Source organism: Microtus oregoni, unplaced genomic scaffold, assembly GCF_018167655.1.
Source record: "Microtus oregoni isolate MIOR12 unplaced genomic scaffold, Mior012 000055F_ref0000237, whole genome shotgun sequence".
In the NCBI taxonomy this organism is placed as follows: domain Eukaryota; kingdom Metazoa; phylum Chordata; class Mammalia; order Rodentia; family Cricetidae; genus Microtus; species Microtus oregoni.
The window spans coordinates 2,694,185-2,721,249 of NW_024543831.1; the positions used below are offsets into that span (position 1 = coordinate 2,694,185).

Consider the following 27,065-nt stretch of genomic DNA (forward strand, 5'->3'; position numbering starts at 1 on the left):
GCTATGCAAAGCCTTTCTCTCTTGACAGAAATACTGTCATTTAAAATAGATGACAATATGACATTAATTTTCCAAATGGTCCACTTTCTCTACTACCATTTATAAAAGATGGCCTTCTTGGCCCACAATCAATATGTTTAAAAATCACTTTGTGGCTGTTGCAGCCAAAGCATTCTCTATTAATTTAAGGGAAGAGTTTTTTGGGAGGTGTTTCCAAGAACAAGTCATACCATACTGGACCATCTCCACGGGGTGTCTTTTACCTTGTCAGTGTTCCTTCCCTATGGATGGGGATAGTCTGCTACCTGCCAGGGATAGACTAGCCAGTTACCATTAAGGCAAAACAGGTTGCTATTTGGTAACCCAGGGAGATGCTTTATTTTTATTTTTAAAAGCGCCCTTTATGCTGCAGAATAAACTCGGCCTTCTACTATAAGAAGGTGGTGAAGGTAGGATTAGTTCACATTCCTGTTCTTATTTTGACAGTACCACAGGAATACCTCCGAACCCAGAAGAGTGCTTAAGAGCAGATACTGAGTCAGGTTCAATAACAGTCACAGCTCAGTGCCTCAGTTTCCTCTCATAATAAAAAGCTTTAGGGTGAAAATGGGCCCTGAAACGCCATTGCTGTCTCAAATGCAAACACTCTGCCTCCAACAGGGTCGGGACCATTGCCTCCTACAGGGAACAAGGTCTGGGCCGCCGATGCCCGCTAAACGAATACCTTAAGGCAAGGGTCATACGTGAAACTCCGAGGCTAGAGCACAAAGCGATATGGGTGGGGGTCGCACATCTGGCTGGAGAGTTAGTCCAGTATGCTCAAGGGAATCCCGCAACCCGGTAGCGGTCACCAGCCAGGCGGCGACGCAGAAGGGGACAATAGGGGGAAGCAGCGCCGGGTGGTCGCCGCCACTCTTCTTCACAGGAGACCTCCGCTACGCCGGCCGCTAGCACCGGCCAGCGGCACATCCACCCCTGCCCCTCGGTCCTCACCAGTCGCCAGCTCCCGGTCCCCCGTCCCACTCCCAGGCCGGGCTCCCGCCCCCGTCCCCGCCGCCCCCTCCCCGCCCCCCGCCGCGCCCCCTAGCCCTGCCGCCCCAGCCCGCGCGCCGCCCCCACACACCTCCCGCGCCGCGCCCCCGGGGAGCAAAGGCGGGGGGAGGGAAGGGACGCACCTGAGCGGGCGGAGAGGGGGGAGGGGGCGGCCGAGCCTGGGGGAGGGGTCGAGCGCCGACCCGCGCGCGGCACCTCCCACTTCCGGCGGCGCGAGCGCAGGGGGCGAGGCCGGGGCGGCGAGAGGAGCGGCCCCGCGGAGTGCGCGCCGCCAGCGACGGCGCCCTCTGGCGGCTCACACGAGCAGCGCCCGGACCACGGGGCCGCCGCCGGAGAACCCTGAGACACAGAGGAGCCTGAGGGGGCGCGGGCCAGAGACTGCGACCCGGTGGAGGCGGAAGCCGCTCTGAGGAGGTTACGGGGAAGAGTCAAGGCCATGGCAGTCCGAGTGAGAAGAGAGCCGCGAGGGGTGTTTAGAGGTCGGAACCGAGACGGTCCTTTCAGAGGACGCCATGAAGGACGAAGGCCCTCTGGTGGAGGGGTCTTGTGGCGGAGGACTGGAGGACGCGGGGCGCCGAAGCCCGCACAGCCCGCACGGGCCTGCGGCGGAAGCGGTCGGCGGGCGTCGGCCGACCGCCCGGTACTCGGCTCGCGGCGGGGCGAAAGGTCGCAGGCCCAGCCGCTGATTGGCTGCGGCGCCAGGCGGAAGTGATGTTGCTGTCAGTGGCTCCTCCGGCTCCCGGGAAGCCGCGAGTTTCCGCAGGGAGGCGGCGGCGGAGGAGGAGGAGGAGGCTGCTGCGGGTGAGTTGGAGAGTAGGTGTAGGGGGCTGGACCTCGGAAATCCGGGTGGCCCTGGACTGGAGCGGTCGGCACATGCGGAGGAGGAGCTGCACCGAGGGCACCTTGGGACCTGCCGTGCTCTTCCCCAACGGGACGGGGCCTCCGGGTCTGAGGTTCCGGGTAGCATAGGTCCTGATGAGAGAGGGGCGCTTTGCACAGGGCAACCGAGGCCGCTGGGAGGGGCCGCCAGTGGAACCCACGTTCTCTACTTGCCCTGGTTCCTTTGAGCAAGGTGAAGGGGCTTGAAGGGCAGTGGTTAAAGAGCAGAATCTTGAACCGGGGAGATGTCCTTCTTCCTTGATAACTAAATGCTGTTTTGATGGGCCTAGTAGTTGAGTAATGGGGGTTGGGGGGGTCTGCTCTTGGAACCCGGAAGCCCAGGATAAGGGCTGCTATCCCCCTGGGCAACAGGAAAAGCTCGGGTTCTCTTGCAGAAATCTGGGGTGGAACCTCCAGAGACTAGGAGCTTGCCAGGGTGAGTGGCTGCTCTCTAAGCAGTCTCTGGATTTACCTCTGTGAAGACCGGGGAAGACACCTAGCTATCCTGGGACAGTCGGAGGGGCGGGAGGGATGTAAGAGGGAATTGCCCTGGAAAGCAAGGGCATGGTGGCCCTCGCATGTAATCACAGCAGTAGAGAGGTAGAAGCAAGAGGACCGTGAGTTCTCAACTGTTTATATAAAGAAAGTAAAAAAGTGGAAACAGAGAAATCAAGGGAAAGGGATGAGTTACATTAATGGGAACTTTTGGGAGCGGAGTGCTTAGTGGCATAACTTCTCTCCCTTTCCAAGGAGTCTTTGGTAAGACAGAGTACGTTTTCTAGAGTGTTCTAGTGTGTGTGTGGGTACTAAGAGTGCTCCAGGGAGGGCTCAGTAAGCAGTAGTGGCTTCTGCAGGAGCTCAGGAGCCCACATGAGCCTTGTCCCTTTCCCCCACAATGGCCGCAGCTGCTTGATGGTTCTGATTTGGCAGTTCTCTGGGTGCCCTCAGTGAGAAGCCGACTTGCTGAGACAGGGACAGCTCTTAGTCCTTCCTGCCAGTCAGTCCCACTCTTGCGGTTACCCACATGCATGTACGCCTGCTAGTTTTATTCTCTGTTTTCTGCCTGATTTCCCTGCCTGAGTTGCTGTGGACTGTATTGCTAGTTGCCTGGTAATGGGGTGCTAGCCTTTAAGTCCTGCTGAGCTTTTAGAGAAGCAAATGAGAAGAGAATGACATGATAGGTCAGGAAGTGGGGTACCTGGTTTTCATGTTGATGGGGCCGTGTTGTGAGGGACCTCTTCCAGTCTATGACTAATTTTACATCCCTGAAATGAAGCTTAACATTGCCCACTGCTCTGTCCCGACCTTCACTACAGCTCCTGCCTTGCTGGCTGTAGTGGGACACTTTCCCTCCATTCTTGGGGCCCACAGGTCTGCAGCTTGTGTTCCCAGTCAGCACTGCTCACAGTAAAGGTGACATCTTTCCTCCAGTTTCACAAAATGAACATGACATGGTTACCCAGACCAAGACCTAAACTTCACAGAGAGCCCAGGTAGGAATGGGGCCCTGCTGTGGGAATCAGAAGTCAGCTTGGGCTCTAAATAAGAGGGAGATGGAGCTGGGTGTGGTGGCACATACCTGTAATCCCAGGCAGAGGGATTTGAGTCCATCCTGGTCTACATACTGAGTTCCAGGACAACCAGAGCTACATGATAAGAGTCTGTCATAAAAGAGGGAGGTGGGGTCCTGATGCTGTCAGTCATGGGAGTGATGTGTACTTTGAATACCCTGAGTGAGCTGCCTGGAACCCATGAGCACTTGGATGATGCAAGGCTATTGGGGCAGCAGGGATGGTCCTGTGCCGCAGAAGGTCATCCCCTGGGGTTAGCCCTGGCTCATACTCCAGCTTGGGGCTAACATTTTGATTAGTGACAAATGTAGTTGGTAACTGAGAGGCCATAGCTACCCTGTGATCCCTGCAGTTGCTGCCTCTTTCTTTGCTGATGTCCTGTCCCTTTGTCTGCAGCCTGCTGTTCTGATGCCGAAAGGGAGACAGAAAGTCCCACACTTGGATGCCCCCCTGGGCCTGCCCATCTGCCTCTGGCTGGAATTAGCTGGGCTCTTCTTTATGGTTCCCTGGGTCATGGGCCTGTCAGAAGCAGGTGGGCTTGACACCTTGGGTGCAGGGGGGCTAAGCTGGGCCGTACATCTGGACAGCCTTGAAGAAGAGAGGAAGGAAGAGAGTCTGATGCAACAGGCAGATGCTGTGGCCCAGGCAGCAGGGCTGGTGAATGCTGGGCGCATTGGAGAGCTCCAGGGGCACTACCTCTTTGTCCAGCCAGCTGGGCACAGGCAAGCCATGGAGGTGGAGGCCATGCGGCAGCAGGCAGAGGCTGTGTTAGCCAGGCATGAAGCTGTGCGCTGGCATTCAGAGCAGAGGCTGCTGAAGCGGGCTAAGCGCAGCATCCACTTCAATGATCCCAAGTATCCTCAGCAGTGGCACCTGGTAAGTACAACTCAGATAGACAGGGTCTGCTCTAGTGTACTTGACTGAGGGGCATGTCTGTGGACTGAGAATAGAGTTTGCTCTCAGCCCATACCTTTGCTGTCTGCCGTGAAGAGCAGCGGAGTCGTCTACTCGGGCTCCTGTTCACCCTTCTGCTTTCTGTCCCTTTGGCGGAGCTGCTTCACCCTCTGTGCACCCCTGTAAAATGGAGCATGTAGCAGCATGTATATGAAGCACTCAGAAAACTGCCTTACACATGGTAACTGCTAACCTTATTGTGTAATAATTACCACTTAGCTCTTTTCACCCCAAGTTACCAACAAGTGATGTCAAACTATCTTGGATACCAAGGAATGGAGGGGCAGGACTCTTATGTTCCATTCTGTTAGTGTACTCTGTTCACCACTAACTTATTGGTCTATAGTCTTTGTTTGGCTCTTCCAAGGGAAGGGGTAGCTTTAACTTGTCCCTCTGGGCCAAGCTATGTGTCCCTGGATTTCTCTGTCTCGCCTACAGAATAATCGACGGAGCCCAGGCAGAGACATCAATGTGACAGGTGTGTGGGAGCGAAATGTAACTGGGCGAGGGGTGACAGTGGTGGTGGTGGACGATGGAGTGGAGCACACCGTCCAGGACATTGCGCCCAACTATGTGAGTGGCCTGGAATGACCCCCTGCTGCCACATTACTCCTTCTCTTTGGTGTTACCTCCCTTTTGTTCCCTTTCCTAGAAAGTGCTGTGCCAAGCCAAACATCCTGGCTGGGAGGGGTGGAGGGTGGATAGTGTTTTTTCACTCTCCTTTCTCAGTCAGCTTTCCAGACTGGCAGTTAAGGCCCACAAGGTGACTTTTAGTCTATAGCTAGAGCAATTCCAGGCACTACTTCCTGCTTCCTGTTGTTACTGCTTCTTCCCTGGGGAGCAGGGAGTGGCCTTATAGGCTACTGCTTTCTCCTCAGAGGTTCTGAAAACTGACTAAGGTGTGTCTTTTAGAGAATCTGAGATCTCTTTTATCACAGGTTTCCCCCAAGCAGTGAACAGAGTCCTATACAGGCAAGAGGGGTACTTTGCTAAAAGCCTTGGCCCCTCTCAGTTGTTCCCCAGTGTCCTTGGCTCCTATCTCGTAACCCTTGTTTGCTCAAGGTGATGGACTTGCTAACTCTGACTTAGAGGTGGAAATTCCTAGTTCCTGTTCTCTCTGACATTTAGAAACTGACCCATTCTAACCAGTAAGTGACCACTTGTTGGCCCCTCAATGTTTCAGAGCCCAGAGGGTAGCTATGACCTCAACTCCAATGACCCAGATCCTATGCCTCACCCTGATGCGGAGAATGGTAACCACCATGGGACCCGGTGTGCAGGAGAAATTGCAGCTGTGCCCAACAACAGCTTCTGTGCAGTGGGTGTGGCCTATGGGAGCCGAATAGCAGGTAACTCATGCTTCCCCTATCCTTGGAAAGCTCCTGGGACACAGTGGTCATTTTCTATCCTCTTCCCCATTCTGAAAATTTCTTTTTCCCATCCTCAACGTCTGTAGCCTACAGTAAGGAGTAGGAATGAGTTAATGAATTCATTGACTTCAGGGCCATGGTATTTCAAATGGGCTGTTTAGCAACGGTATTTATTCTACAGTATAAAACAGGTAAACATGGAAATGCCCCTGTTGTGGGCTGGAGGTCCCAAGCTGCACCTGCTCAAGTCTCCTTCCTGTTTCTGATTATGGCTGTATATGTATCACTGTAACAACTCCTTCGACCTGACTATGCTCTGCTAGTGTTTCTTGTTTTTGTGAAGTATTTCTCATCAATTTGCCTTCCACTACTCCACATTTATGGGGGCTGCTCTCCGAGTCCCACTTTCCAGTCTCCTGCTCTCCATTCTCTCAAGAGAGCCTAGTCTCCAGCTGGAGATAGTTCTATGGTTCTTTCCTCTCTCTGTCTTATGAATCAAAGAGGAAAGTATGAGCACTACCCCCTGAATCCTGATGAAAACCTGGGAACCTACAACCTCAACTGGCTGACTGTAACCCTCATGCTCTCCAGCAGGGGGCCTCAGCACTCTGCAAATGAGACTACGGAAGAGGCCAGAAACCCTCAGGGTTCAAGCCCCTTCCGAAATTTCCACTTGTCCTTACCTTGTCACCACAATGTGGCCAACTCCATTTTAGATGGGGATAGCAAAGGTAATGAGTGCTATTCACTTAATTCCTTTATTGTGTCAAGCACAAGCTAGGTGTTTCATGTGAAATGCCGAGCTAAGGGGAAATATAGTGCTTCCCACTTCCCAGGATCATTAGATCTAAGTTCAAGCATGATAAGAAAAGACACCTTTAGCCGGGCGGTGGTGGCGCATGCCTTTAATCCCAGCACTCGGGAGGCAGAAGCAGGCGGATCTCTGTGAGTTCGAGGCCAGCCTGGTCTACAAGAGCTAGTTCCAGGACAGGAACCAAAAAAGCTACGGAGAAACCCTGTCTCGAAAAATCCACAAAAAAAAAAAAAAAAAAAAAGACACCTTTGAAAGTTAGGCATGGTGGTATATACTTATCTAGCCAAAATCCCAGAACTTGACAAGTAGAGGCAGGAGGGTCAGGTTCATCCGCTGCTATGTATTAAGTTTAAGGTAAACATGCTTTCTAAGACCCTGTCTTTAAAAAAACAAAACATTTTTGAACTAGTAATATGTATATATTGTGTAATGATCCATACTACAAAGAGGGGTTGGTATGTAGCTCTGTGAAGTGTTGTCATGCAAGCATGAGGACCCGAGTTCAATCCCAGGCACCCATGTAAAAAGCTGAAAATGAGTGGGTACTTTTTTGATTCCAGTGCTGGAAGACAGAGACAGATGAATCCCTAGGTTCACTGGCCAGCCAGCCTAACTTAATTGGCAAGCCCTGGGTCTCCATTAGAGACCCTGTGTCAAAAACAACGAGGGTTTTGAAGAATGATACCTGAGATAGACATTTTGCCTATCCAAACACACATATATACATATGCACACTAATACATTCATACCCCCACACATGTTTAGCCATGAAACATGCACACACAAAAGTATAAAAAACATATATAGGGGAAAGTAAGTCTTCCACATAGACCTCCCTACCACCTGGCAGCCCACTTGGAGAATATGTACTATTTCTAGTTTCTTAGTGAGGAGCTGGTGTCTCTTCAATGCCCAGGTATCCGAGTGCTGGATGGACCACTCACAGACAGTATGGAGGCTGTGGCATTCAACAAGCACTATCAGATCAATGACATCTACAGCTGCAGGTAAGGAGAGCTGCAGGTGAGAGGGTGAGAGCCTGGAGTGTGTGGGACAGATCTTCAACAGAAGCTTAGCAAAGCAGGCTACCTGTGGTGTAGCAGGGGGTCCATGCTTGGACTCAGCTAATAAGGCTGTTTTCCTCATTTATCTAGATCCCCAGCCTCGGTCCTCAGTGTTAAACACTCGTCACTCTAGTAATCAGGTTGCCACACAGAATGCCCCAACATGCCTACATTGTCTAAACTCACAAGGCTCTTAGAAGAAAGTGGGCTGAACCTCAGTGCCTCCTTCAAAACTGCACATGAAGCTTTAGACTGTGGATCAAGTGGCTGGTTAAGAGGAACTTAGGGTGGGAGCCCCCATTCTTACTGATGGAGCCTATTCTTCCCCATAACTAATACCTTTCTTAAATTCTTAAGTTTTATTTATTATTAGTGGGAAGGGGTTACATGCCCATGCCATGGTCAGACAGAGGACTACTTTGTGTAGACAGTTTTCTCCTACTTTTATACGGCTCCAGGGATCAAACTCAAGTCAGTAGACTTATACAGTAAGCACCTTTACTGCTGAGACATCTCATAGGCCGTACTCAGGAACCAAGAACTTGCCAGGCATGGTAACACATAGCTTTAACACATCCAGCACTCAGGAGCAGAGGCAGGTGGATTTATGAATTTGAACCAGCCTGGTCTACATGAGTTCTAGGACAGCTAGGGCTGTATAGTCAGACCTTGTCTCAACAACAACCAAGGGGGGGGGGGGGCTTAGATCTGGAGAGACTGGTTGGTGACTAAGAACACTTAATGCTCTTGCAGAGGACCTGGTTTAGGTTTCCAGCACCCACATGGTGGTTCACAACCCTCTGAACACTCCAGTTTGAGGGTCTCTGATACCTGGCCTCCTCAGGCAGTCTGCAGATGTTGTACTTATACATACATTGTACATACACTCACATAAAATTTGATTTAAAAAAAGATTTAAAAGCATATGTAATTTGAACAACTCTAATCATCATCTACTACAACCTAGTAGTAGATGTGTAGATCACAGGAATGACCCTGCTCCTATTCCACTATGTATCTTCTGCTTCCTGGGACCTGAGAAAGAGAAGACAGGATAAAGTCATCCTAAATTGAGGAGATTTCTAAGTAAAAGAAGAACTTTTTACTTCCATTTTTCACTTTGGAAGAAATGGACCCTTGACACCATGTGTCTTTTAATCATGGGGTTCCTTAGGAGAAGAGTAAAAGCTGCAGGCAGAAGAGTGGTCTGGTAAAACAGGGAGACCCTAACTGGGTAGCTTCAACTTGGCTCCACCCTTCCCTTTGCATATTTCAACAGCTGGGGCCCAGATGATGATGGGAAGACAGTGGATGGTCCTCACCAGCTCGGAAAGGTAACTGAGGTGCACAGAGACTGGGAAACTTGATATCGTCTTCATTCAGTTCTAGAAGAAACACCAGTCAAACCCTCTTCCCACCTCACCCTCATAGTGCCCAGATTGCACCATTTAGCATAGTTGTGCCATCCATCCTTTCAAGAAAGAGTGCCTTCCTCAGGATGGACCAGTGGAAGGGATGGAATGGCTTTCAGCTTATTTCTCTTGAATCTCATTCTGGGTTTCTGCTCCTGGCCCCACTCTGTCATCTGATAAGAAGAATATATTTGTCAAATACTCTTTAACTCTTAGCTTTCTCCCACCTTGTGTCTGTGTCTAAATCCCCTTCCCCTTGCCCAGTGCCCTTTCCATTTTCCTTTTCTAGAAGTGGGAGGAGAAGAGACCTGGTCCAATAGGTACAGGTCTTTTTATTAGCTCCTTGACTAATGGCCTGACATTTTTGTTCTTCAGGCCGCCTTACAACATGGAGTGATGGCTGGTCGCCAGGGCTTTGGGAGTATCTTTGTGGTTGCCAGCGGTAATGGGGGCCAGCACAATGACAACTGCAACTATGATGGCTATGCCAACTCCATCTACACTGTCACAATAGGTAGTGATCTAGAGACTGTGGGAATGGGGTCAGTGCGTGTTTTTTGCATCTCACTTCACTGTTTATCTAAACGTATAACCATGGTCATTTCTTGGAGGTCAGATAGGACTAACCTAGCTCCTGCAGACTCTCAGAACTTCTCTGAGACATGTTCAGCCATTCCCCAGAAATCACCCACCTATCTACACTACTGTTAGGATGGGTTTGATCTCCTCTCTGGTCTCTTTCCATGGCCACTGGCTTGAAGCTGCCTCTGGCTACCCTTTAACCTGAATTAAGGACACTTGGCTTACACTCCCAATCATAGAGTTTGTCGTTCCATTTTTATTATTATTTCCTTATTTGACTTTGTACCTAGATCACGAGAGAGTCCCCACCGCTCTCCACCACTGCATACTACTTCCTTCCTACCCCTTCCATGATGTGGCCTTTTCCACATGTCTTTAATGTGACTTACAGTAAATCTTAGTAAATATTGAAAACAAATGACTAAGTACAGAGGCAGAAGGCCACTGATTTTGCCTGAAGCTGGTGGGAAGAGTGGTATGGTGCAAGAATTCCCTCTGCCAGTTGAGGCTGCCTGCCCACATGCAGATGAGGACTGGTCCTTCTTTCAACTCAGGGCAGACCATATGGTGCCAGCCATAGGAGCCACTCCTTAAGTGAGCACCTATCTCACTTTTTCGTGCCAGGTGCTGTGGATGAGGAGGGACGGATGCCTTTCTATGCAGAGGAGTGTGCCTCCATGCTGGCAGTTACCTTCAGTGGTGGAGACAAAATGCTTCGGAGCATTGTGAGTGCTTTGGGGACCCTTCTTACAAGGTTTCTCTCTGGGATCTATGCGGTGGTGGTGGGGTGCTTGAAGACAAGGGCTCATCCTGTACCCGAGGCTGGCTTGGGACTCCTACTATAGTTCAGATTGGCCTTGAATTTACAAGCCATTTTCCTGATGTGGCCTCCCACATGTTGAGAGTACAGGTGTGATGCAATATACCTGGTAAAACATTTCCTTTTTTCCCCCTCTAACCTGTTCTTGAGATAGGGTCTCATATAACCTAGGCTCGCCTTGAATTCACTATGTATCTGAGAATGACCTTGAATTCCTGGTCCTCCTGCATTAAACTTTTTAACTTGGTAATAGGATCCATGTGGTAGAATTTGGACTTTTACTACTTTTTGTGGGCTGAGGTCATGGCGCAGTGTTGTTCAGTCCCTTTATAAATCCTAACTACCTTGTTCCTCAGGAATAAAGGCAGTGCTTATCTCAGGGATGCACAGCATAGGAAGTTGGAGCTAGCTTGTATCAGTGTGACCCCATCCTTCCCTAGAGCTCTGATTAAAGCAAGAGCCTGAGAATACACTTCTGTAGCCCACACAACCACTGAAGGACTCTAGGAGCTCTGCTGGGCTCTAGCCCAGCCTATATAAATCAGGCCTCCTAACCACAGTCCTAGAACACCCTGTATGTCTCTGTTGCCACTAACAGTGTCAAGTGAGAACAGAAGACTCCAGGCCAGAGCTGGGTAGGAGCCAGGTGGTTGTAAGCTTTTGCCAGTGGCCAGTTGGGAGGTCTCTGGGGCCACTGGGAATTAAACAGCTTCATCTTCACACAGAGTCAAGTTTATTTTCCAGAATGAAAAGTTTGTTGTGCCAGTAAATGACTTCTGGTCAACACAATGTTCCAAGGCTTTGTGCCAGATGACCCCCTACCCCAGGGAGACCAGAGAAGGGAGCAGACAAAAGTGAAAAGCAAGATGCTTATGGGTAGCCTGGGGTTCTACTAGCCTGTGTTAGGAAGAACAGGAACTTATTCTGCTCTTTACCACCTGGTAGAGCTCTGGGACCTGCCCTCTCCTGCCCCCTGCAAGGGACCTAAGAAGGCTCTGTAGCAGAATCACTGTTGCTCAGCATGGCCTGGCTTTGCCCTCCCAACTCAATGCAGTTTCTCACCCTCACCCTCACCCCCACCTTCCATCTGAGCTATAATTTGTCTGGATTTGAAGAGTGACTTTATTCAGCCAAGTTCCCATCTTTGGAATGCCCTTGCTTTGGCAACCTCATGTTTTTGTGACCAGGCAACTGGATGGAGGGTAAGGGCCAGGGGAATAGGCTTCCCACATCTGGCTTCTTGCCCAGGGAGCTTCCCTAGCTTTTCCTAGTGCTGTGTGATGTTCTTGCCATTATGGGCAAGTTCACAGACTTCACATCTGTACTCTAGACTATCACTGTGGGGCTGTTTCCTTAACAGGAAAAAATCAATCTGCTCCCTGGCATCAACCAGACTTCCTTTCTCGTTAAGACTACAACTTGGCTTGTCTTTCCCTTCCTTAGAGAGTGCACAGTGTCTGGGTGAAAATTACATCTTTTGGCAGCTGTTGTAACAGCTGGGAAGGGGGCTGGGAATGCAAAGGCAGCTCTTGCAGGAGTTGGCATCCTGGTGTCTGACCCAGAAGAAAAGTTTGAAAGAAAAAAGTTCTAGCCTGTACTGGCTTTATGTGAGGGAGCAGGTTTAGCAGGGCTTGCTCAACTAAATGTCTGATGCGCTTTCATGATGGGGCATGAAAAGAACTTGATACCAAATAGATACTGTCTTTCCCGACTTCCATGTCTCGTCTGACATGAGAAACATGAGTAGGAAAGAGGGGCTCACAGAAACCCAACCAAGACACCAACCAGAGCAGGAAAGCAGCTTGTCCTGAGGTTGGCCTATTGGCCAGTTGGCTAATAGTGCATGGCAGATAAGGCATGGTGATACTGAAATTGTAGCAAACTTCAAGCAAGGCTGCAATAATCTTCTTGGGGAACATGCTCTCACCAGTTACTGTCCCAGTTCCAGCTAGGACCCAGTAGCAGCTCTGGCCACTTCTTTGGCTAGCTGGGTTATGGATAGTTGGGTAGAGAATTTGGGAATGAAATGATAAAGAATTAGAGAAGCAAGAATCAGGAAACTCCTGTACCCATATCTCACATGCCTATCTCCTCTTCCTACATTTGTGCCTCTAAAGTCACTCTTCAGTTTCTGCCATCTCGAGATCACAAAGGCCAGAGGACTAACGGTCTCCTATGCCTGGCCCTCTGTGCATAAGGAAAATTACAGCTCTTGAAAGGGCATGGCCACCTCTTTGGAGGACTGTCCTATTCCCCTTCTCTAGTGTCTAACCCCTCCCCACTCCTTATCTTATTCCACTTTGCAGGTAACCACTGACTGGGACCTTCAGAAGGGCACTGGCTGCACAGAAGGCCACACGGGGACCTCTGCTGCAGCTCCTCTGGCAGCTGGCATGATAGCCCTCATGCTGCAGGTGCGGCCCTGCCTCACATGGCGGGACATCCAGCACATCATTGTCTTCACAGCCACCCAGGTTAGAGCCGGCAACTAGCTAGGAAGTGCCCAGCCCACCCGATTCCAGGGTTTGACTGTCAGAAGACTCCAGGGTCAGAACATCTCAAATGTTGGGTGGGGTATATGAAACACTTTCTTGGTGAGAAATGTACAGCGTGGGTGCAAGGACCATCAATATCACAGAGCAGAGCCCACCCATCCCTAAGATGAGCTCTGGCAGGGCACTCTCACTTGGGAGCGGGTCCTCTCGGCTCCTTTTCAGGAAACAGGCCACTCAGGTAGTGAGATCGTGGGGCTTTGATCTTTTATCTCGGCTTTTTTTTTTTTTTAAATATTTATTTATTTTGTATACAATATTCTGTCTGTGTGTATGACTGCAGGCCAGAAGAGGGCACCAGATCTCATTCCAGATGGTTGTGAGCCACCATGTGGTTGCTGGGAATTGAACTCAGGACCTTTGGAAGAGCAGGCAATGCTCTTAACCTCTGAGCCATCTCTCCAGCTCCCTTTTTTTTTTTTTTTTTTGAGGAAATCTATTCATCCCCAGTCACCTCAGTGTGAAAGTCTGGACTGAATCTGTTGGCAGGCAGATAGAGAGAAGGGAGTCCCGCAATGTTAGAGATTCACCAGTACCTCTGTTCTTTCAGTATGAGGATCATCATGCAGACTGGCTCACCAATGAGGCTGGCTTCAGCCACAGCCATCAGCATGGTTTCGGCCTCCTCAATGCCTGGAGACTCGTCAATGCAGCCAAGGTGAACAAGGCGTGGGCCAGCAGAGCACCCTGCAGAGAGAGACTAAGGGAAGGCTACCTGATGCCTAAACATTGCCTGGCATTTTACAGGCACTTGACCACTATAGCCCTCATCCTGGCTGATAACCATCTTATCAGTGAAAAACAGAAATTCCCAAGCTGCTGAAGTAGTGTTTGAATATAGTCAGGGTATCAGTAGTTCTGGTTCTCCCCTTCCATTCTAGGATGTCATTTTCTCTGATTCCTTAACTTGGTGTTCTCAGGAGCATTTGGGGTGCAGAAGGAACTTCGAGTGAAAGGGTAGGGTGGCAGAAAAGCTAGAGAGTTAGATAGACCTTAAAGATCTTACGGAGGGTGGGTGTAAGAATGGAATTACAATATTACAGTAAGCTTTGTTTGTTAATTGCTCTCTCTTTCCTTGAATAGATCTGGACATCTGTCCCTTACTTAGCCTCCTATGTCAGCCCCGTGCTAAAAGAAAATAAGGCTGTCCCTCGGTCCCCCCATTCCCTGGAGGTGCTATGGAATGGTAAGCCTTCAGCACAAGGGGTTAATCTTAGGTCCAAGGCTTGAAGCGGGTGATGGGGAAGCTATGCTAAGCTCATCCTCCCTGCCCAGTTCTCCCCCTTCCTTCAGGAGCTGAGCTGCAGCCAAACCTGTGGAGTTTTCTTTGACCATTTTAGGGCATGTTGCTGCTTCTGAGTTGGCTGGCCCCCTGGCTGCTTAACAAGACCTTTCTCCTGAGTTCCTAATAGAAAGGAGCTGTGAGCAATGCTCTAGGAAGGCAGTGGGTAGAATGGGAGTGGGGCTCTGGGAGCCTCAGCAGGAGTTGAAAGAAGTGCCTTTGACTTTCATGCTAAGATCTTGCCAAACAGCCCTATCCAGCCTGGTGACCTGAGCACGAAGGAGAGGAATGTGAGACTTTGGTTCTCAAGCTCCTCCAGAGAAAACCAGATGCAGTCTCTTAGGGGTGAGACAGGCATAAGTATAGGCCCCCTGGGCTAGGGTTGCCTACTATCCTCTCCTCTTACCCCATGACTTTCCTTTATAAGGTCCGTATGAAGGAGTAAAGGGCATCTTATAAGCCAGGGGGTGTGATTGTATGTTGAACACAGAGGTGGAAACCCTTCCAAGAAAAACAGGAAGCTAGATGAAGATGTTTGCTCAGTGACCCTCTGCCTGCATGGTGCTTATGATAGAACCCAGTGCCTCATATATGCTAAACACATACTCTGTCATTAAGCTATATGCCAGCCTTTCTATGTTCACATTGCCCGGTTGTTCCTACCCTTAGCCTCATGGACCAATTTTTTTCCCTTGAGAAATTTTGACAAGCAGAGTTATTTGCTACTTTTTGTGAATATTGAGGTATGTTGTGCCTCACTTATATCAAAACTCTGTCCTTATTTTTCCTGTGCCCCTTGAAAGTGCTCAAAACAGAGACATGGTGTCTAATAGAAGGAATGACCAAAGGAGGAGGGACCTAGGGCAGCTTCCTTCCATGGAGGCTTCAGTGAGAAAGGTCGAGTGCCTTTCTCCCTATCCCATTCCTGCCAGTTTCCCTGTGCATGGAGGGAGACCTAGGGCCTAGGGAACACATTTTTCAGTAAAAGGCATGCTGTCTTGGGAAGGGCAGAAAACATACCAGGAATGTAGTTCTGGGAAGCCCCTGGCCCTCACACACTGTCTGTGGGATCGTGAGCCTTTTAACCTTTACTCCATCCAGGGCTGTTTCCTGCACTTGTATCAGATGACCAAGTAGACTTGGAGGGTCAGAGACCTCTCCAGCTGTGTCATCCTCTGCTTCTCATTATCCAGGGAATGTTGCCGCTTAAGTCTGACATCTTCAATAGGTTAGAAGGCATCTGGCAATTGCTTGTTGGTTCTATCCAGGGAATGGTGCCGCTTAAGTCTGACATCTTCAATAGGTTAGAAGGCATCTGGCAATTGCTTGTTGGTCACTAGAACGTAGAAAGGATAGGTGTTCTGATAGAAAGAGTGGGGTGTAGGGAAGTGAAGACAGCGGGATGCAGAAGAGGGAGGTAAAGATCCCGGAGTCTGACTAGTGGAGTCTTTTACTAGAGTGGTAAGCAGACCTACCTGCCCACTCCGAAAGCCAGGAAAAGAGACTTCTTGCCCTGAATACATTCAACCCTCGATAGAACAAAACAGAGCAGGTGTAAGCCTGAAGACTGACTGGTGGTTGAAAAAGTGCAATTCACATGGTACTGAACTGAACAAGTCAGCCACCAGCAGTCTAGACACCCATCCCCTACCATCCGGGATGGTCCAGACACCTCATCCCTGACAGCCACAGATATAACAGCCCCTTATAGCCCTTTTAGCCACAGATAGCACAGACCCTATTCCCTAGAGCCAAGCCATAGTCTTCAAGCAAGATCAGGCTGACTCTAGGTCTAGGGCTGGAAGCAAACTTTTTGAGAGGCAGAGGGAAGCTGAGCATGATGATACCTGTCTATAATCCTAGCACTCGTGTGTCAGAGGACAGGAGAATCACTGCAAGTTCAGCTTGGTTTATATAGTGAGTTCCAGGCAAGCCAGGGCTGCAAAGAGAGACCCTGCAATCCCAGATAAAAAGGGGGAATGGAGCCAGGCAGAAGGAGCTGAGCATCCAGACAGTAGCAGAAGAGGTGAAACAACCCTAAAGGGTTCAGAGCATTGTTAATAAGGACTTTTAGCCATAATGGAGATGTCCAGATTTGTGCAGCTATTGAGTCAGTTGGACATTTCAAGTGTAGCTAGTGTGACAAAGGAACTGAACTCCTTCCCCTCCCCAAGACAGGGTTTCTCTGTGTAACAGCCCTGATTGCCCGGGAACTCATTCTGTAGACCAGGCTGGACTCGAACTCACAAAGATTCACCTGCCTCTGCCTCCCGGATGCTGGGATTAAAGGCATGCGCCACCACCGCCTGGCATATTACATAACCTCTTGTCGTACCCCCCCCACCACCACTGTTTCCTCTCTCATCAGAGCTGCTGTGTTGTTTGACTTCAGCTCCTTCCTACACATGATTTCTCCATTTAAATCATATTCTGATCCCTCATGAAATAAGTAGAATGGATAGAGATGTCATAGCTTCTACTAGATTATGGAAACGAACAGACTTTGGTAATTTCTGGATAGAGGATGAACGGTTAAAATGGAAAAAAAGAAAAATAAAAAACTTGCCGAAGACAATAATATTAATATGTGATAATAGAGGATGACCATTTTCTTAGAATTTCTAGTGCTGTTAAAACACTGATCAAGGCCAGGTAGTGGGGGCACACTCCTCTAATCCTAGCACTTGAGAGGCCAAGGCTGGCAGGTCTCTCTGAGTTTGAGGCCAGCCTGGTCTACAGAGCGAGTTCCAGGACAGGCTCTAAAGCTACATAGAGAAACCCTGTCTCGAAAAACAAAAACAAACAGACAGACAAGACAAGACAAAACAAAACAAAAAAAACACTGTGATGAAAAGCAGTATGGGAAAGAAAGGGTTTATGTCAGCTTGTAGATTACACAATGGTTTGTGAAGGGAAGTCAGGGCAGAAATCTGGAAGAAACTGAAGCTGAGGCCACAGAAGAATACTACTTAGGGCTTGTTCTGCATGGCTTGCTCAGCCTGGTTTCTTGTATAATTCATGACCACCTGTCCAAGGGTGTAACTACCCTCATGCATGGGCTGGACCCACCCACATCAATCATCAATCAAGAAAATATTCCATAGGCCAATCTGGTGGAGACATTTTCTTAATTGAGGTTCCCTCTTCCCAGATGACTCTTTCTTGTGTCAAGTTAACCAAAAACAAACAAAAAAATAAAACCAGCTAGTGTTCAAAGTAGTTGTCAATTTTAGGCATTAACTTATTTAATTCTGCTAGAAATAACAGTTTACTCACATGCTCTACCACCCAGGTCCCAGGTCCCTATCCACAGAATTAAAAGTCGGATGTATGCTATAGGCGTACTGTGTGTGTGTGTGTGTGTGTGTGTGTGTGTACACTATATGCCTTTAATCCCGGCATTTAGGAGGCAAAGAGTTCAGCTTAATCTATGTAGGAAGTTTCAAGACAGCCAGGACTACATAGAGAGACCTCGCTTCAAAAAACAAAGCCAGGCGGTGGTGGCACACGCCTTTAATCCCAGCACTCAGGAAGCAGAGGCAGATGGATCTCTATGAATTCAAGGCCAGGCTGGTCTACAAAGTGAGTTCTTGGACAGCTAGAGGTACAATAGTGAGACCCTGTCTCAAAAAAAAAAAAAAAAAAAGTCAGATGTAAAGATCAGGGTGGGGATAAGATGGGAGCAAAAACCTGAATGTAGCATATCACTGTGTATACCCATTTTGTATTGAACTCCTTTTGAAGTTCTGCTCTGTGATACTCCATAGCCACCCACCACTTCGGGGCTGTCCTCCACCTGTACAGTGAATATGCTCATCTGAAGATTCCCAAGTCACAGTGTGCTGCTGCCTTTCTACCAATCTATTGCATTAACATGTACCATCTTAACTCCACTGTCACCTCTTAAAGCCTAGCCTATTGCCCAAGACTCTCCTGCTTTTATCAGTGCTGTTACCACGTCCTAGGTCCTGGCCTAGTAGTTCTAGAGTTTTTAGTCCCTCTATACGTCACTGCTCCCAAGGTCTTCTCCTGCTTTTCCCTCGCAGTTATTTTTTTTTCTTCAGTGGAGTCTCATGACTGATTCTCTCAAATCCCTGGGATCTGCTTTGTACCTGGCACTATCTATGTTCTAGAGATTCAGCGATAAGACAAGTCTACTCCCTCCTGCAGGCATAGAAATAGTACCATGTCATTTGATAGACTCAATGTAAGGGCTTTGAGAGCTCAGCAGAGACACCCCATCTGCTACTAGGGAAGACAGGAAGGCTCAAGGAAACTGCTCACTGACGTGAGTTTTGCCAATATGCTAGCCAGAAGAAAGGGTGAGAATAGAGACACCAAAGCAGCAGGAGCAATGTGGTCAAGGGTGTCTTCAGGGACCTGCATATAGGTCAGGATGGCTGGAACACGGCCTTTAAGAAAAAAGAAGACCTAGAACTAGAGTGTCAGGTGCTGCATGTGCCATGGTTTAGCCCCTATACTTACTTACTTACTTTATTTATTTATTTATTTATTTTTGGGGCAGTGTTCTTTGAGTAGCCCTGACTGTCCTGGAACTCACTTTGTAGACCAGGCTGGCTTTGAACTCAGACATGTGCCTGCCTCTGCCTCCCATATGCTAGGTTTAAAGGTGTGCACTACCACCACCCAGCTTTCACCTTTATCTTGAAGTCTGCAGGGTCTTTGAAATGGGTGGCCCCCAATGTCTGGAGTAAGGGTGTTAAGGAAAAACTGGAATATTGCCCAGGCCTCATTTTACACATACGTACAGAAATCCTTACTGGTGAAATGATGATCCCTGCCTGGGGAATCTCAGGAAGTGGAAGAAATGGAAGTCATTCAGGAAACAGGTCTATTGGCCATATGTTGATAATTTAAAATATTGCTGGGCGATGGTGGTGCACGCCTTTAATCTCAGCACTCGGGAGGCAGAGGCAGGCGGATCTCCGTGAGTTTGAGGCCAGCCTGGTCTATAAGAGCTAGTTACAGGACAGGCTCCAAAGCTATAGAGAAACCCTGTCTCGAAAAACCAAAAAAAAAAAAAAAAGCTAATTTAAAATATTCATTCATTGTAAAAATGTATAAGGAATTGTTCTTTGTTGTGACAAATACTCTAAAACCAAAGGACATTTAAAACTGTGTGCAGCTGACCTTGGTGGTATAATCCCAGAAGGCTGAGGCCAAGAATACAAGTTATTGCCTGTGGGTTACATAGCACATTCAAAGCCAACCTCCCTGGGCAACTTAACAGCTGTAGTAGCTGAAGAGATGGCTCTGTGGTTAAGAGCAGGTACTGCTTTTGCAGAGGGCCTGAGTTTGATTCCCAGAACCCATGTTAGGCATCTTAACAGCTTCCTGTAACTCATGGGCACTTAAATTCATATACCAACATACAAACATATGTACATAATTTAAAATTAATAAAATAGGGGTTGGAGAAATAGCTCAGTAGTTTCAAGGGCGCTGGCTGCCCTGGAAAAAACTCAGATTTGGTTCCCAGAACCCATGTGGCAGCTCACAACAGTCTGTAACTTCAAGATAAGGGCTCTGGTGCCCCCTTTTGGCCTTCATGGGCACCAAGCATACACATGGTGCACATACCTATAGGCAAATACTCATACATACAATAAACTTATTTTTCTTTTTTTAAGACAGGGTTTCTGTGTATAGCCTTGACTGTCCTGGAACTTGTTCTATAGACCAGACTGGCTACAGACTCAGACATCCACCTGCCTCCGCCTCCCAAGTCCTGGGAATAAAAGCTTGTGATACCATACCTGGCATAGTTTAACTCTTTAAGATCTTTAAATCTTTTTTTTTTTTTTTTTAATGCTGAAAGTCAAGCATTAGAGGCTTGAGAGATGGCTCAGAGATTAAGAGCCCTGGCTGCTCTTCCAGAGTCTTGAGTTTAATTCCCAGCAAACACATGGTGGCTCACAACCATCTTAATGAGATCGGGTGCCATCTTAAACAATAGAAAAGGGCTTAGAATAAAGCTTTGGTGGAGCATTTAGCATACAACAGGCCTCGGGTCCAAACCCAAGTACCTCAAAAGGAAAATACATGCTGTGCTTTCTGATAGAAAGATGCAGAGGATGATTAGGAAGGATATTTGTTAGGTGCTGTTCTGTTCACTTGAGCTATACTAATAACCCTAGGGCGAGGTCCTGTTACTAGCCTGAGTATATAGATAAAGCAGATAACTCAGTTTTCAATGCTAGGAAGTGACAGCTGGGATTTGAACCCAGTAGGTGGCTATAACTGGTTGTTCTTTGTTTAGTCAGTTTTTAAAATTTTTTTATTTGTATGAGTGCTTTGCTTGTTTGTATATCTGTGCCCTCATGTGTGCCTGGTGCCCTTGGATGCCAGAAGAGTGCACTTAATCCCCTGGGATTGGAGTTGTAGATAGTTGTTAGCGGCTCTGTAAGTGCTGAGAATTGAACCCAGCTCTCTGGACCACTGAGCCATCTCTCCAGCCCCTGAGCCCATGCTTTTGACTAGTAGGCAGAGGGAAGTGAAGAATGGCAAAAGGACTCATGCACGGTTCGTTTTTGTTGTGGGAGGAAAGACACAGGAGGTGAATAACTGGGCTGTTGTTTTGACTCTTGCCTAAGTTTTATGAAAAGGACAAGAAAGCAAAGGGAACTAGAGATGTAAACAGAGTGTTGGTATAAAAAGCCGTAGGATATTAGAGAACCAGGAAACAGGAATGGAAGGGCCACTTTCAGACATGGTAGGACAGATGAATTTATGTACCCAGAGGCAAGGTGGGTAGTAACCAGTGCTTTCCAGGAGTATGGGCGCCTTTAATTTTTACTTTGTTCATCCCTTTTCTAACATACCTTTGACTAATGTTTATTTGTTATGTAATAAGTACTCCCATAATGGCAGTTACTAAACCATGCTGAAGTTAACCTGCTTGGGGCATGCTTTAGTAGTAGCTGGGTGACTTGGGATGGAGAAAAATAAGTTATGACCTTGGTGGTTCCTATAGACATCAGTTTCTTAGTGGTGAACCAGAAATGACACTCAGCCAGGAGTGGTGGCGCACGCCTTTAATCCCAGCACTCGGGAGGCAGAGGCAGGCAGATCTCTAAGTTCGAGGCCAGCCTGGTCTACAGAGCAAGTTTCAGGACAGCAAGGGCTACACAGAGAAATTCTGTCTGAAAAAACAAACAAACAAAAAGAAAATGTAAATCCCTTCTCATCTCAGCTTCCCCATACTTCTCACTCTCTGTCTTCCTTGTCTGTAAAATTAAGGTGCCACTCTTTGTCTTGCATGTTAGGAAAAGATACTTTAGGAAGAATTATATCTCACTGCAGTCTAATCTCTTAGTCACCAGTTGAGCCTCCCAGTTTTTTAGTTACAATACTCATAGATTTGTAGAAAGTTGCAAAATAATGAGCATGTAAATCTCATATACCTTTCCCCAAGGTTAATGTCATATAATTATAATATAATATCAAAGCCAAGTCCCTGATATTGGAACAATCCATAGAACATGACCGGTCTTACCAGTTTAGCATGCATTCAGCCTCTGTGTGTGTGAGAGAGAGAGACAGAGAGAGACAGACTCTGTATATAGCTCTGCGATTGATCGTGTGTTTACTTTTGTAACCACTGCCACAGTTAGGATCTGAAGTGTGCTGTCACGGAACTCCTTTGTGTTACCTCTTTATGGCCGCATGAACCCCTTTCCCATCCCTGACACCTGAGAACATCTGTTCTCTATCTCTGCGGGTGTGCTACTTAGAGTTACAGAAGTGTAATTATGCAGTATAAATTCTTTTGAGATTGCTTTTTCTTTTTATCAGTTTTTTGAGACAGGGTTTCTCTATGTAGTTTTGGAGCCTGGCCTGGAACTAGCTCTGTAGACCAGGCTGGGCTAAAACTCACAGAGATCTTCCTGCCTCTGCCTCCCAAGTGCTGGAATTAAAGGTGTGCACCACTGCCCAGCAAGATTAGCTTTTTCATTCTGCATGACTTCTTTGAAGCGTATCCAGTCTAGTAGCTTTGTAAATTAATGTTGTATTGTCTTCCATACTTGAGAATTGTTTGTTTACCTCTATCGCTTTAGTGCCACTTCCCCTTCTTTTTCTTTGGTTTTTCGAGACAGGGTTTCTTTCTCATTTATTTATTTATTTATTTGGTTTTTTCGAGGCGGGGTTTCTCTGTGGTTTTGGAGCCTGTCCTGGAACTAGCTCTTGTAGACCAGGCTGGTCTCGAACTCACAGAGATCCGCCTGCCTCTGCCTCCCGAGTGCTGGGATTAAAGGCGTGCGCCACCACCGCCCGGGAGGCAGAGTTTTTCTATAGCTTTGGAGCCTATCCTGGAACTAGCACTTGTAGACCAGGATGGCCTTAAACTCAAGAGATCCACCTGCCTCTGCCTCCTGAGTGCTGGGCTTAAAGGTGTGCACCACCATTGCCTGATTTGCCATTTCCCCTTCTAGAATGTCCTCTGCTAGTCCGAGTTGATTTCCTTATTCAGCATGTCTCACTGCTGTGTGCCTCACCTCATCTAATATGCCCCATATCAATTATGCATATCATTTTTCTGTTTGCAGACAAAGGCAGGGACTTTATGCACTTCTCTTTGTATTTCCTACATCTCATGCTGTACCTGCAATGTGGGAGGTGTGTGGTGGATGGGTTTTAGATGGATGAATGATAGGGTACTTATATCATCTTGGCTGTGTTGTCTCCCTAGCTAGACCTGAAGCTAGATGGGAACTTGACTGCATCACTACATTCTATTTGCTAGTCTACATTGTACCAAAGATGTTTAGATGTGGCTTCAGTGCATGCGTGCCTTTGTATATGGTGGGATGAAAGGAGGGCGGAAGTGCTTATGGGCTGGTTTCCCAGCTGCCAAGCCTGACTTCCTACAGTCAGCAGGATGGACCTGGAGATGTCGGGGCTGAAGACCCTGGAACATGTGGCAGTGACAGTCTCCATCACTCACCCACGACGTGGCAGCTTAGAATTGAAACTGTTTTGTCCCAGTGGCATGATGTCTTTGATCGGCGCGCCCCGCAGCCTTGACTCGTATGTACACCTGCCCATAGCCTCCTGAATTTTTTTTATAATAAGGGCTTTCTTAAGAGGATGCTAACACTATCCTAAGACACTGCACCACGGGTGTCCTTAGCAGCTGGATACCATGGGCCATGGTTTATTCAAGTGTTTATAACATACTTGCATTATATTCCTGCATGGGTTCCTCTAGTCCTTTGGAAAGCTAAGTGTAGTAGTATGGCTGTAGTTGTAGCACTGGGGAGGGTGAGAAGATAGGAGGATCATGAGTTTGACACCAGCTTGGGCTGTCTAGAAAGACCTGGTTTCAAAAGCGAAGAGCTGAAGGTATGGCTCACTTGTAAACATTAGTTCAGCATGCAAGCCTTGAGGGCTAGCAAGGCAGAAAAAGGAGCAGCATATACCATAACCCAGCACTCAAGTTGTAAAGGTGGAAGAGGAAAGAGTTCAAGAGCAGCTAGGGCTTTATAGCAAGACTTGTCTAAAAAAAACTTAGATCTGTGGATTTCCAGGCCTGTACTTTCTCCATGTTGTCCTTTACTACACACAAGGAAATAAGTTCCTCATACCCCAAGATCCCAAGAACGGGGTGGCACTTAAGGGCTTTTCATGGCACCCTCCCAAATGCTTATAGTTAGTTCCTTATGTGTTTCGTTAACTGTGCTAAGCCATCCATGTGTTGTGCTTTGCTCTTTCCCAGGGATCCTAATGGCTTCAATGACTGGACCTTTTCCACTGTGCGCTGTTGGGGAGAAAGAGCAAGAGGCATCTACAGACTGGCCATCAGGGATGTAGGTGAGCCTTCCTGTCTTACACTACCATGTCCCCCTTGAGTTTCACACTCCCCACAGGAAGTGTTCCATGGGCAATATAGGTAGGGTTGCTGTTGGTGAAGATGGCACATGCCAAGAAGTATGTCCTATCCTAAAAGTAGGCATTGTCCCTAAATGCCTCATGTATGTCCCTAAATGCTCATTTATACTGCCTCTATATTCCTTGGAGAAGTGACTGATGCATTTTTCCTCAGGATAGCAACAAATATTCCTTGTTGAAACCACATTTCAAGCCCTTTCACATATAACCATCCTTCGGCCAGCCCTGATAGGCAGGTAAGGGCAGGACAAATTTTCACCATTTTGCTTTTTAGAAAAACTGAGGTCCTTAGGTTTGAAGTGACTTGTATAGAATCATGGTAGCAGTGAGAGTTACAATAGCAAGAAAACCGACTATCTTCAGTATCAGCATGGAGACTGGAAATGGAACCCAGCCTTCCCAGCTGGTTCCAGTCAGGTTAGGTATCCACTTGACTGGCAGCTTTTGAACCTTTAATTTAATAGAAGGACTTTTTTCCTTTGAAGGAAAATCCCAGATGAAACCCCAGATTATAGAAGGCAAATGCAAAACACTGCTTTCCATATGCCTTCAACCTTTCTCTTCTGTCCCTAGGGTGCCCTATGAGGGGGTCTATGGGACACAAACTGACAGACTGTGTGGTCTGAATCCCCTTGGGCGGATGGGTGGGCCAGGTTCTGCTGTTCTGCATGGCCAACAGTACACAGCTCATGACTACCCACTTACTGCCCTAGGAGATGAGCCTCTCCAAGTGGGCATCCTCCGGCAGTGGCAGCTGACCCTGTATGGCTCTATGTGGAGTCCAGTAGACATCAAGGACAGACAGAGGTAGGTATGACTGCATCCGTCAGAGGAGAGAGAGGGAGACGGCTCCTAAGGGCTGGAGAAGAGGTGCCACCGAGGGAGCCCAATCTTCTGAACCCCAACTGTGCTTCAGCTTAGACCAATGAATGACAAGAGTCATGGGCCAGGAACCCAGGGTACTTCTGCACTCCCTGCTCTGGGGCTTCCCTCCCTCTTCAACTACAAGATAGAGGGCAGATGGTATAGGTACCATGTTGATAGCATGTCTTTGTCTTTTCTTTCCTTCAGTCTGTTAGAAAGTGCCATGAGTGGAAAGTACCTGCATGATGACTTCACTCTGCCTTGCCCACCGGGGCTGAAAATTCCTGAGGAGGATGGTTACATTATTACCCCTAACACACTCAAGGTATAGAGACCAAAACTTCAGCTATAGCTGTCAGGGCTATCCTGGGAGGTTTGATCCTTGGTATAATGCAGGTAAACTGGGGAATGAGGGATTTGGAGGACGTGGGTCCCTAGCATTACTCCTAGCCTGTTAGCTCCCTCGTTGAGGACAGTACTTGTATATGAGAAAGGCTTGAGCAGTGGTTGGGTTGGGAAGGGTCCCTAGAAGTGAGAGACTCCCCGAGCTCATGCTTCTGGGCTAGAGCCTGTTGCTGACACTGTCAATGTTTGGCTTTTTCCTAGACCCTGGTGCTGGTGGGCTGCTTCACTGTCTTCTGGACCATTTATTACATGCTAGAAGTATACTTGAGCCAGAGGAACATGGCTTCCATCCAAGGTTGCAGGAGTGGACACTGCTCCTGGCCCCAACAGAGCCAGAGCTCCAGGGAGGTGGGGACAGAACTAGAATCATTGCCTCTATGCAACAGCAAGGACCAGGATGGAGTGGATTCAGAGAACGGGAGCTGCGCTGCCACCTCTGGCTTCCTGGCCCCAGAGCTGCTCGGTGAAGGGGACTGGAACCTGTCCCAGAGCAGTAAGATTGTCCAGGACTGTCCTCAGTACCAGCCCCCAGACCTGCTCCAGGGGAAGGATGGACAGATCTGCTGACCCCAAGGCCCAGAGTCCTCCATGTGCAACAGGCTCTTTCTAAAATTGGTGATGAGGCTTCCAGTCATGGATGCTCAGGAGAAAAATGGTCCAGGTAGTAACATCTGGAACCCAAGGCCTCTGAAGCATTCTTGGTACCCTCAGGAGGGTGAGGGCCATCAAGAGCAGTGACAGAGGACTGGTGATCATAGGCTCTTCTAGCTGAGCTTTGCTGATGAGCCTTGCCACCCACATCAGGCAACCCTTGATCTCACCCCTCTGAGGCTGGTCAGTGACCTAGGCCACCAGGATCTCCACCCATTCGTGAGTTATACAGGTGCCTGTGTATCCAGGACCACTCTCAACAGAAGTGTCACTATAGAGGGCCCAGAGGAGAGGCTGGCAAGAGCCAGGACATGCCTGAAAGAAGCTGCCTTCATTACCCTTTGCTGTGCACCTGGTCCGAAGCCAACCTCAAGCCTGCCCTTCCTGCTGAAGGAATGGTGAAGCTCCTGGGAGACATGAGTCCCAGCACCCCTGCTGCCTCGTTGGGGAAGTTGTCCAGTAGGACTGCAGAGAGCTGACACTAGTGTTGTCAAAGACAGCTTGGGAGCCACTGCCTGTGACCACCCTGTCTTCCTCTGCAAAGTGCTCAGGGAAATGGCCTTCGTTCCTGAGGCCAGCTGTCTGCCTGACTTTTCCTCCATTCTTGGCCTTCCCCTTCCCCTCTTCTGAGCTAATTGTTAATCTGAATTTTTTAATGCTTAAGATTTGATTTTTACTTTTCACAGCAACATTTTGTTGAATTTTTTTCTGCACAGCTTTTCCAAAATAAAAACCAGAAGTATAAAAAAAAATCCAAACAGTTCCACTACTTCCCACCTTTCCTCCCTTCTGCCTCCCCAAAACTGTTGCAGGTGGCAGATCACTCCTGTTCCCCACAGCCCACTTCCTCTGAACTTCTGGGTCTGTGGGGCCTGAAAAGTCA

General features: G+C 48.2%; 2 protein-coding genes across 10 annotated transcripts in view; one reads left to right on the forward strand and one right to left on the reverse strand.

The window, feature by feature from the left end:
• The window catches only part of Rnf214 (ring finger protein 214), a 36,178-nt gene extending 34,885 nt beyond the window's left edge, over positions 1-1,293 (reverse strand). For 3 of the 6 annotated variants that reach the window (XM_041638512.1, XM_041638510.1, XM_041638507.1), the window contains exon 1: positions 1,124-1,141. Coding sequence is in view for 1 of the 6 variants with exons in the window: in XM_041638508.1 (XP_041494442.1) it covers positions 725-741 (17 nt within the window). In the remaining 5 variants the exon portion in view is untranslated. Of the gene's footprint in view, positions 1-724; positions 988-1,123; positions 1,143-1,175 lie in introns of those variants that run through there. The other 3 variants (XM_041638509.1, XM_041638506.1, XM_041638508.1) reach the window with 3 other exon arrangements.
• A 292-nt stretch (positions 1,294-1,585) lies between these two features.
• On the forward strand, positions 1,586-26,947 carry Pcsk7 (proprotein convertase subtilisin/kexin type 7). Of its 4 annotated transcripts, none has more exons than XM_041638514.1 (17): positions 1,586-1,854; positions 3,304-3,425; positions 3,900-4,379; positions 4,896-5,030; positions 5,641-5,806; positions 7,558-7,648; positions 8,985-9,039; positions 9,493-9,631; positions 10,324-10,424; positions 12,826-12,993; positions 13,622-13,729; positions 14,155-14,257; positions 23,245-23,401; positions 24,090-24,184; positions 24,976-25,069; positions 25,334-25,451; positions 25,733-26,947. In XM_041638514.1, exons 3-17 carry the CDS (start codon positions 3,912-3,914, stop codon positions 26,096-26,098), a joined length of 2,364 nt encoding a protein of 787 aa, XP_041494448.1. In that variant the 5' UTR covers positions 1,586-1,854; positions 3,304-3,425; positions 3,900-3,911; the 3' UTR covers positions 26,099-26,947. The 4 variants fall into 4 exon arrangements, with proteins under 4 accessions (XP_041494448.1, XP_041494449.1, XP_041494447.1 ...); XM_041638515.1 differs by having other exon boundaries at positions 1,804-1,854; positions 3,364-3,425; XM_041638513.1 differs by lacking the exon at positions 1,586-1,854 and adding an exon at positions 1,887-2,125.
• Positions 26,948-27,065: the final 118 nt, after the last annotated feature.